The sequence below is a fragment of the Amborella trichopoda genome, chromosome 8 (assembly GCF_054954075.1).
Source record: "Amborella trichopoda isolate Santa Cruz 75 chromosome 8, AtrichopodaSantaCruz75HAP2 v2.0, whole genome shotgun sequence".
In the NCBI taxonomy this organism is placed as follows: Eukaryota; Viridiplantae; Streptophyta; class Magnoliopsida; order Amborellales; family Amborellaceae; genus Amborella; species Amborella trichopoda.
In genome coordinates, this window is record NC_142343.1 from 8,983,414 (window position 1) to 8,994,431 (window position 11,018).

General features: G+C 30.6%; 1 protein-coding gene across 1 annotated transcript; it reads right to left on the reverse strand.

The window, feature by feature from the left end:
* Window positions 1–297: 297 nt before the first annotated feature.
* On the reverse strand, window positions 298–10,302 carry LOC148780769 (uncharacterized). The gene is made up of 3 exons (XM_088874856.1): window positions 10,249–10,302; window positions 9,718–10,169; window positions 298–1,077 (listed from the first exon to the last, which is right to left on the reverse strand). The coding sequence occupies exons 2-3, from the start codon at window positions 10,161–10,163 to the stop codon at window positions 456–458; spliced, it is 1,068 nt and encodes a 355-aa protein (XP_088730982.1). The 5' UTR covers window positions 10,164–10,169; window positions 10,249–10,302; the 3' UTR covers window positions 298–455.
* Between the last annotated feature and the right edge of the window lie 716 nt (window positions 10,303–11,018).

Consider the following 11,018-nt stretch of genomic DNA (forward strand, 5'->3'; position numbering starts at 1 on the left):
GAGGCGAAGTATGAGGATATGTGTCATTTTATCACTAATAAAACTGTTTTGAGAGGTGAGTTACTCATGCTAGCATTGAACACAAAGATAGAAAATAAGAATGACCCTTTAGAGCCATAGCCACCAAGCCCAACATGAATACATGATGCATGAAAACAACATGAAAACAAATGAAAAGTAGTAAAGCACTTGAATGAAAAACAAAGTACCAAGTACATTCATCTCAGATATGTTGATTATGTCCAAGAAGATCCATATATTGAGCTTCATAACTAATTGTTGGCTATCACCAAAGCATTAAGGTGAAATAAACTACTCCAATTTAAATTGAAGTTAAGATTCATTACATACTCACAACTAGCAACAAAAGAACCACACAAATAAGTAACATGAGTTCAAACTAAAGTTGAAAGAAATAGAAATCTGGCCTCTGGTACGACTCGGTGTTTTCATAATTAAGCGGGGTTTGGGATGTGAAAGAGGGTGGGCTTGTAGGCAAAAAAGTGAGGGCTTCCAAAGCTGTCTTCCAAATCGATCACATCTTCCACAGAAGCACTCTTAATACTGTATATGAAAACCTTAGGGTGATCCACTAAAAAGAGCATGTCGTTGTGGAATATCACAGGGAAGAAACCCCAACCAGAGATATTTCGAACATCGATATTGATCGTTTCCACCCACCTATCTTCCTCCAGTACCCAAATACTAAGTGTTTCTGGTTCGAGACATTGATTGACAACATAAACACGGTCCTCCCATGCTTGGATCCTACCGTAAACACCATTTGGGAGATCAATGATGGTCTTCCACTCCTCATTCACCATGTCGAACACAAGGTGCTTGTAATCGTAAACAGAATTGAAGTAACACTTGCCCTTTGCACATGCAATATAGGGAGCCCATGGGGCAATGTGCTCTGTGATGTAGTAGTAATCTTCTCCGGAAACTTGTGGTTGAATGGATTTCCATGCATTTGTTGAAAATTCATATAAAAACACACCTTTTTGGGACATGGCCATGATTTTGAAATTGCAAGTATCGGGCTCAAAATAGAACCCTAGTAAATGCTCCATGTTCCTAGTCAAGAATCAACAAATGTAAGTAGGTGAAATGATTTTGCATTAAACCAAAATGATACAAATCAAATTGCACAACTTAAGAAAAATAAGGAAGAAGTTCAAAAAAAAGGAGGATTCCTATTAGCACACCCCATTTTTCTTCTATGCACCTATCTATATGAGTGGATGGCTTACATCTCAATATCTTATAAAACAAAGTTGAGGGGTGAAATAGCATCTATAGAAAGCATTCCAAATGGATACACTGACAAGAAAATTCATTTTAAAAGTTGTAATCTTTCTTTAGTTCTTTTTGAAGTAAATAAAAAACCATCATTTATCATTACCATTTGGAATTTTTTCTTACAGTTATTATGTCCATCTCACAAATGTTTTCTATATAAAGTAGTAATAATTTAATACAACATTAAAAGCCCTGCTCACATCTATACATACATGGCAAACCCAAGAGGAATGAACCAAAGGTTTGGAGCTATGTAATTGACAGAAAGAGATGAACGGCTCATCGGACCAGTGTTGCGTGAACACCGACATGAGTGTTGTGTCCAGTGCGTATCTTGACTATCACGTATTTTTGGCTACCTCATCAATATAGATATATATATATAGTAATGATCCAATGCAACATTTGCATCATAGTATAATGAAACGACACTTCTAGAAAACCATGCTTGTGGTATTTGTATGACGCTAAATTTTACACACACACTCTCTTCATCTCAATAATCAATCCCCAAAAAAAAAAAAAATTCAATTTGAACCCTAGATATGGTCAAAATGAGTCCCCTCCACAAATGAATCTAGATCAATCATTTTGTGAATTTCAAGATCTTAGCCTTTATAAACTGAAAATAAATTTTTTCTATTTTAACATTGTTCATCTAATAATAATAAAGCCATTTAAAAAATTTGGAAATGAAAAATCCTTCTAAGGCCAAGATCTAAGCTTCTCACCAAAATGAATGGCCCATATTAATTGGGCTAAAAAATACTTTCTAAGTTGTGTTTTCAATTTTTTCTTTTTTTATGATTGATCATTAGAATGAAAAGAGTATATATTTCAAATTTTGGATCAAAAAAATGGCCATAAGATGGTTTTTTAAGGTTGTTGCATCATATTACCATACAACAATTGCATGAAATCATTGCTCATATATATATATATATATATATATATATATATATATATATATATATATATATATATCTAAGAAGGGTAGTTAGAAACAGTCCCAACGTTTGGCTTATGCACAAAGTAGCCGATCGCAGGACTCGAACCCGCGCTCTTTGCGATGGCTACCCGACGATTTTACCGTCACACCAAGTGACGGCCCCTTTATTCAAGGTGGTTACTCACAACCATCCAGTGTGAAATTTGATAGCCTGGATGTGTCACAAAGTTTGACCAAAAAATTTTTGAATTTGAGCTTGGTCAATGGAATAATTGCAGCCACCAAATTTCACATCCGATGGTCAAGATTAATATGACCACCTTGTACCAAAAGTAAATGGTCTCATTCTATACTTTCCATTTATATATATATATGTACATATATATATATATATATATGAATTACATATGCACTTCAAATATCTATCAAAAACAGTTGTTTTAATATTTAAAAAAAAAAAGACTTTTAATTGATCATCTTGACATCAAGATCTATGAATAAGAAAAATAAAAAAATAAAAAATTGTGTCTCATAAATAGTGCATCTTGCAATACATTACATAGACCATCCATTTTCAAGAATTTCATATGTTTATGGATCTATTTAATTTTAACAATTTTTGGAGTTTAAAATTTCATAATTAGATATGAAAATAGATTTTGAGATAATCCTAAGAACTATTTTCACAAAAATTACATATGATAAAATTTGAAGGTGGGCCTTAATCGGATTGTTTAAGGTGTTATATATATATATATATATATATATATATATGAAAAATACTATGCAACACCTATAGATAAAAATGAACAGTAATTTTGCCTTCCCTCATTACCATCTAAAGTTCATCTCGTGGTCACAATTGTCCAGTAGTGTTTCATTGTTCGTTTTCATTTTTTACAAATCGGAATGACTTGAAATTTGGAACGTATGCTCATCAAAAATAGAAAAATCCTCAAAAAAAATAAAAAAAAATATTTTACATGAAACAATTGACCAAAATACCCCTGAAATGTTTCAGGGGTATTTTGGTCAATTATTGTTTACGGCTAATTTGTTTTTATATTTTTATTAGATGCACCTCATTAAGATGTACATACCCTCAAAATTTCAAGTTATTCCAATTTCTAGAAAAAAAATTGAAAATGAAATACAACCAGACAATCGTGACCACACGATGAAATTTGGACGGTGATGAGGGTAGGAAAAATCACTATTCATTTTCGCCTATAGACGTTGAGAAGACTTTTCCTATATATATATATATATATATATATATATATATATATATATATATATATATATATATATATATATATATATATATATATATATATATATATATATATGAGCAATGATTTCATGCAATTAAATGGTGTTAAATTAAATGGTGATCATTTGGGGCCCTATACACATAGGTGTATGAGGGTCTCCTACGATCATATCTCTCTCTCTCTTTCTATATATATATATATATATATATATATATATGAAAATTCATCCTAACACCTATAGACGATAATGAATAGTGATTTCACCAACCCTCATCACCGTCCAAATTTCATCGCGCGGCCACGATTGTCTAGTAGTGTTTTATTTTTCATTTATTTTATACAAATCGGAATGACTTGAAATTTTGAAGCTATGTACTTCTTACTGAGGCGCATCTAATAAAAATATAAAAAAAATTATCCACAAAACAAAATTGACCAAAATACCCCCGAAATATTTTGGTCAATTTTTTTCATTAAAAATATTTTTTATATATTTTTAAAATATTCCCCTATTTTTTATAAATATACACTCCAAATTTTAGATCATTCTGATATGTAGAAAAAAAAACTGAAAAATGAAACACTACTAGACAATCATGACCGCATGATGAACTTTGGACGGTGATGGGGGTAAACGAAATCACTGTTTATTTTCGCATATGGTAAGCACTACGTAAAGCCTATAGGCAACAATGAACAGTGATTTCGCTTACCCCCATCACCGTCCAAAGTTCATCGTGTGGTCACGATTGTTCGGTAGTTTTTCATTTTTCATTATTTTTCTACAAATCGGAATGATCTGAAATTTGGAGTGTGTATACATCATAGTGAGGTGCACCTAATAAAAATATAAAAAAATAGTTTATGAAAACTAAATTGATCAAAATACCCTTGAAACATTTCAGGGGTATTTTGGTCAATATTTTTCATATAAAATATTTTTTTGATATTTTTCATAGATTCGTCTAGTTTTTTATGAACACATACTCTAAATTTCAAGTCATTTTGATTTTTTAAAAAAAAATGAAAAATAAAACACTACTGGATAATCGTGACTGGAAGATTAACTTTGAACGGTGATGAAGGTAAGCGAAATCATTGTTCATTTTTTCCTATAGACTTTTTGTAGTATCTTCCTTATATATATAATACAAATTTAACGTGATGATGGTGATTACATTTTAATTGAACAAAATCCACAACTAGTATGTTTTGTATAAAAGTTGGGAACTACTGTTATTTTAGATTAATTACTGGTTAATTTTTATTTATTATTTTAGCTTATCAAAATAACATAATTTGATAGTTTTGAAACCAAATTTTTACTCAATAAGTGATATACATCTACGATGTTGAGATGGATATGTGGCTAGACAATAAATGATAAAATTTGAAATGAATACATATGAGAGAACTTAGGTGTGGCTTTAATAGGTGATAAAATAAGCGAAAGTAGACTTATGTAGAGTTGCCATAGGCAGCGTAGACCTAATACAACACCAGTTAGGTGATGCGGTTCGGTTCAAGTGAAATGCTCTAAAATGGTACAGGAATGCCCAAAAAGACCTAAGTAGAAGTAGTGAGAAAAAATATAAAAACTTTTGGTCTTACTGAGGGTGTGGCCCTTGATAGAGAAGAATGGAAGAACTAAATTCATATAGCCGACTCCCAATAATTGAGAGAAGATTATGATTATGATGATTATCAAAAAAAAATCTTACTCTACCTCGAGTAAGAAATAGCTCTCAAATTTATATATTACTTAAACTATAATATTAAAAGTAAAATTTTAAACTCATTTCAATTATGATAACTTAAGGATTTCGTAATAACATTCTTATAATCAACTATGTTATGTGATTTGATAAATTTTATGAGCAGTAAAATATTTTTTAATTACAGTGAGAGTAATTTCACTTCATGGACATATTTTTAAACTACTAAATTACTAAAGATTTTTTTAATAAACCTAGAAATAAACTATTTTTCACAAATTAAATTTTAGAATTTAAATGGTCAATTCTCAAATATTTAATTTATAAAACTTATCTTAGTCAACATTTTAAATTTTGTAATAGAGAAAATATTATATTTAAATAGACAAAAATAATAACTATTTTTAATCATAAAGCAGTGCTTACAACCGTTCATGTTTTCAATAATCCACCAATGCTTTGATGGTAACCATTTGTACATAAAAAGCCACATCAGGAATCATAAAACGTTAGATGTTTTGAATTGTAGCAATTGTTGCTGATTCATAATACAAACTTTTGAATATATTAGAATTCACAATTACCAATCGTTGTGATTTGCAATACAATGATGATTAAAATTTTGAATTTATTAGAATTCACAATTACCATTTAGTTAAAAATCGGCATTGATTTTATTTTAAAAATAAATTCTAAATAAATTATAATTAATAAAAATTTAAAGTAAAAAACAAAATTACAAAATTTTAAATTAATGGGTCATACACACAAGCATACACACAGATGAAGAGAGAGAGAGGGGGGGGGATGCGTTTAAGAGGTGAAAACATTGATAACATAGGTTCAGAGAAAGAGGGCTGAAGTCTGCTCTTTTAAAAGTGAGTGAGAGAGAGAGAAAGAGGAGAGTGGGTTTTCAAGACTAGGGGAGCCGAGATGGAGATAGGCACTGGGGGTTTGAGAGAGAGAGAGAGAGAGAGGAGGTTTGAAATAGAGAGATGGGAATTTGATATTTTTTTTCTTTTATTAATTCTATTCACGTTCCACTTTCATAGTTTCTAAGTATTATATGTTTAGCTATAGAACTATATATTTATAAGAGAATTTTGTTGTTAAAAGTCCTGGAGTATTAAAGTGTACTCTAGAATGACTTCTTAATCAAAATATAAAATTAACCTTATTATTTTAAAATTATTCTCAATTGTGAAAACTTATTTTTTTAATAATGTAAGCCATTATTTATAACATTTTACCCAACTTTTCTTATATAAATATAGACATATGTTATTCTACATATATTAAAAATTTTCTTATATAAATATAGATATATGTTATTTATAACATTTTGCCCAACTTTTCTTATATAAATATACCCAACTTTTCTTATATAAATATACTCAACTTTTCTTATATAAATCTAGATATATGTTATTCTACATATATTAAAAATTAGTTAAGGGCATGACATGTGCAACCTATAGATACATACATGCATACATACATACATGTGCTCAATAAGGCCATAGGTCTACATATCTTTTCTCATTACTTCTAACCATGTCCTCTTGGGTGTATCCCTTGTTTTTTTTTCACCTTCCACTTGAACTAACTCGCATCTCCTAACAGGTAATGTAATGGGTGTGCGCAGCACATAACCAACCTATTTAAATCTTTTTCTCTAATCTTATCATCTATTGGTGTCACACTTATCATGTCCCAAATGTATTCATTCTAAATTCTATTCCTTATTGTCTTGCCACTCATCCATCTCAATATCCTCATCTCATCTCTCTCTCTATATATATATATGTGGAAAAAGTTTATATAAGGTTACAACCTTAAATATAGAATTACAAATGCACCTAAAAAATCCATCGGAAAAAGGTGTTTTAATGTTGCAAAACCCTCTAATCGATCATCTCGACAACAATATGTATGAATATAGAAAAAAATATATATATATATTTTGAGTCCCAAAAATAGTATATCTTGTAACACATTATCTAGACCGTCCATTTCAAGATTTTCATATGTTTATAGATCTTCTTGATTTAAAGTATTTTTGGAGTTTAAATTTTTATAACTAGATATAAAAATAGATTTTGAGATAATCCCAATAATATTTTACATCAAAATTACATGTTATGATAAAATTTGGAAGTGCGCCTTAATTGGATTGTTTAAGGTTGCAACCTTATAGAAACCACACCCATATATATATATATATATATATATATATATATATATATGGAAAGAAGTTTATATGATGTTGCATCCTTAAAATGTAGAAATATGGATGCACCTCAAAAATCCATTGGAGAAGACTGTTTTAATGTTGAAAAATCCTCTAGTTGATCATCTCGACAAAGAGATGTATGAATATGACAAAAAAAAGATTTTGAGTTCTGCACATAGTCCATCTTACACATTATCTAGATTGCCAATTTTCAAGATTTTCATATGTTTGTAGATCTACTTGATTTGAACTATTTTTGGAACTTATAATTTAATAACTAGATATGAAAATAGATTTTCAAGTAATCCTAATAATTTCTTACACCAAAATTACATGTTATGATAAAATTTCATGGTGCACCTTAATTGGATTATTTAGGGTTGCAACAATATAGAAACCACACCCTATATATATATATATATATATATATATATATATAAAGAGAGAGAGAGAGAGAAAAAAGATAATGTTAGCCCATTAACTGATGGAATAGTATAAGCTCAATGGCCCAGATCGCATCTAGGCCGATCTAATAGTTACAATTGTATTTCTTACTTGAACTCTAATATTGTTTTCTACATATCAAAAGCACTTGAAATTTGGAGCGTCTACTCTTCTCATCAAGGCTCACCTAATAAAAATATTAAAAAACTTATTCATAAAAATAAATTGATGAAAATACCCCAATAATTTTCTGGGGTATTTTGATCAATTTATTTGTGGAAAAATACATTTTTTACATTTTTATGATGTTCATCTTGATTTCATGATTAGAGCTCAAATTTTTAAGTGAACTAAATTTATAGAGAAACCAAAATTCAAATTTGAAATACAATCGTGGCCATTGGATTAGCCCATATTGAATCAGGTTCATTGTTTGTTTACTATTGCTATCAGTTAGGGCCAGACCTTATATATATATATATATATATATATATATATATATATATATATATATATATATATATATATATATATATCGATCTGATGATCACAATTGTATTTTATAATTTATTTTTATTTTTTTTTCTACATATCCAACTCACATGAAATTTAGGATATCAATTCTTATCATCAAGGCACACATAATAGAAATATTAAAAAATTATTCACAAAAATAAATTGATCAAAATACTCATGAAAGTTTTTAGGGTCTTTTGATCTATTTAGTTTTTGTGAATTATTTTTTGATAGTTTTATTAAATTTGCCTATTGTTTAAGAATAGACGTTCAAAATTTCAAGTAATTTAGATTTATAGAAAAAATAAAAGTTTAAATACAAAATACAATCATGACTATTGGATTGACCTAGATTCAATATGGGTCATTAGAATAGTATGCTGATCTCATATTCTCTCTCTCTCTCTCTCTCTCTCCCTATCCCTATCCCATTTTTTATATTTTTATTTTAGTTTATTTTTTGGATCATCGATTTAGATTAATCCTAACCAGATCTGGATTGCTTGATAGATGAACAATCTACCTCACCGATCTAGGTTTTGAAATATTGGCTGAACCCATCCCAACATAGATGGACCACTAAAGCTGCAAATATCCATTTATGGACTATTCACGGTTGTTATATGCAAAAAGTTAAGATGAGGTCCAAATGAGGTCTCCTTTCAAAAATCTTCATTGGATCTAGGATCTGAAATATATTTGAAATCACTATGTTCAAAAAAACAAAAAAAAAATAGAAAACATATCCTAAGTCACTCAAGATATATTTTCACTTTAAATCCATGATTTTAAGAAAATAGAGCAGATCCGATGATGACCAAACAACAAAAGCAAAAATGAACGGTGATGAATTATCTTAAAAAAGAAAAAAAAGTTTAAAGTAATCCTCTTTTAGGCTCAAAAAGTAATTCATGATCATGGTGGTCGAGATTATCAACCGTTGGGATTCTAGGGCCAAAAACCAAATCTATATGGTTTTTGTATTCTTTTTCTAGAAGAGGGCACTTTGAAAACGTGCATGGGCTGACACACCAAAACCCCATCTTTTTTACACAATCCATGGATAAAGAAATATACAGATTGACAAATAAATATAAGTACTTACCCAATATATATATATATATATATATATATATATATATATATATATATATATATATATATATATATATATATATAAACATCAACAAGAACTAAATCCCAAAAAAAAGAAAAAAATAATAAGAGCTAAATGAGAAAGAGAGAAGCAATATGGATATTGTCTGAAGGGAGAGAGACACTGACCTGAGTCCTCGAACGCCCACATATTTCTCAGTAATCAAATTTGTAATGCGAAGGATATTTCCCTGAGGATCTTTCATGAAATAACAGACGAGTCCTTGGCTCGAAGCTATGGCAGCATACTGTGGCCACCAGAAGCTTTCACTTGGTGCACAGTTGCTGCCCAATGACCTAAGTATGAAGAGATCATCACAGTCTATGATGGGAGTATTTGTAGGAGACCAAAGATCTCTCACATCAAAGTTTCCATTTAAAGTCTCAAGGGCGACAATGGTCATGCTTTGCAAGTTCCTCTGTGCATGCATCATAATGAATGAGTGAGAGGAGAGCAAAGTATGCCAGGCTTTGTTCACACATCTTGCCCTGCCTATGGATTCCACAGGCAATGCCAGTAAAATCTTTTTCATTATCTCACTGGGCAAACAACCTCCTAGCAAGTAGTCACTCATCTTCTCCTGCACATATAGAGATGCAAAAAAATGAGATAAATGCATAAGAGATAGTTAGTAAAAGAGAGAGAGGTTCAGTGCCCACAAGAGAGAAAGATGAAGGCTGGCTGAGAAGGAGAAAGAGAGGGAGACTGTGTGTGTTTAAGAAGGTGGTGACAGGACTTCTATTTATAATAGAAAAATGGTTTGGTAAGGCTGCAGCCTCACCAAAATGAGTTAGGCCTCAACTTATAACTCACTGAAAATTGTAGTTTTGGCATCGAAAAACCATCAAATCGACCATCTCGGCTTAAACACTGTGCTTGTGAAAAACAATTAGGATTTTGAGCCCTAAAAATATTCTATATCGTAACACATTATCTAGACCGTTCGTTTTGCTTGACAATGAGTGTTCACGGATCCGTAAGATCTGTATTATTTTTTGAACTTTGAATTTCATGGTTAGTGTTGGAAATCGATTTTAGAGCCATCAAGGGGATTTCCGATGCCCAAAGTATTTTTCAGACGCGGATTCGAGGTGAGGCATTACTTTGGTTTTCATAAAACCTAAGCCTCACAGAAACTGCATCCTTTGTATTATCTAAATGCAAAGTTTCATCTAAATCCAGTGTTCCAAATCCTTTTCGAGTCGAAGTAGGACGCGATAAGTGAGACTCGGATCCCACTACACCAACACGGGGTTATGTCGCTGGGTCATCGTGATTCTAGGGTTAGTTATGACTCGGATTTTGTGGTGGCACCCCTATACCCAATTAGTAAGGAGCCCCTTATCTCTATAATGCAAAGAATTAATGGGGGGTTTTCTTTTATTAATAATAGGTGATAGGTGTCGCTTGCTATTTTTACTTTTCGATA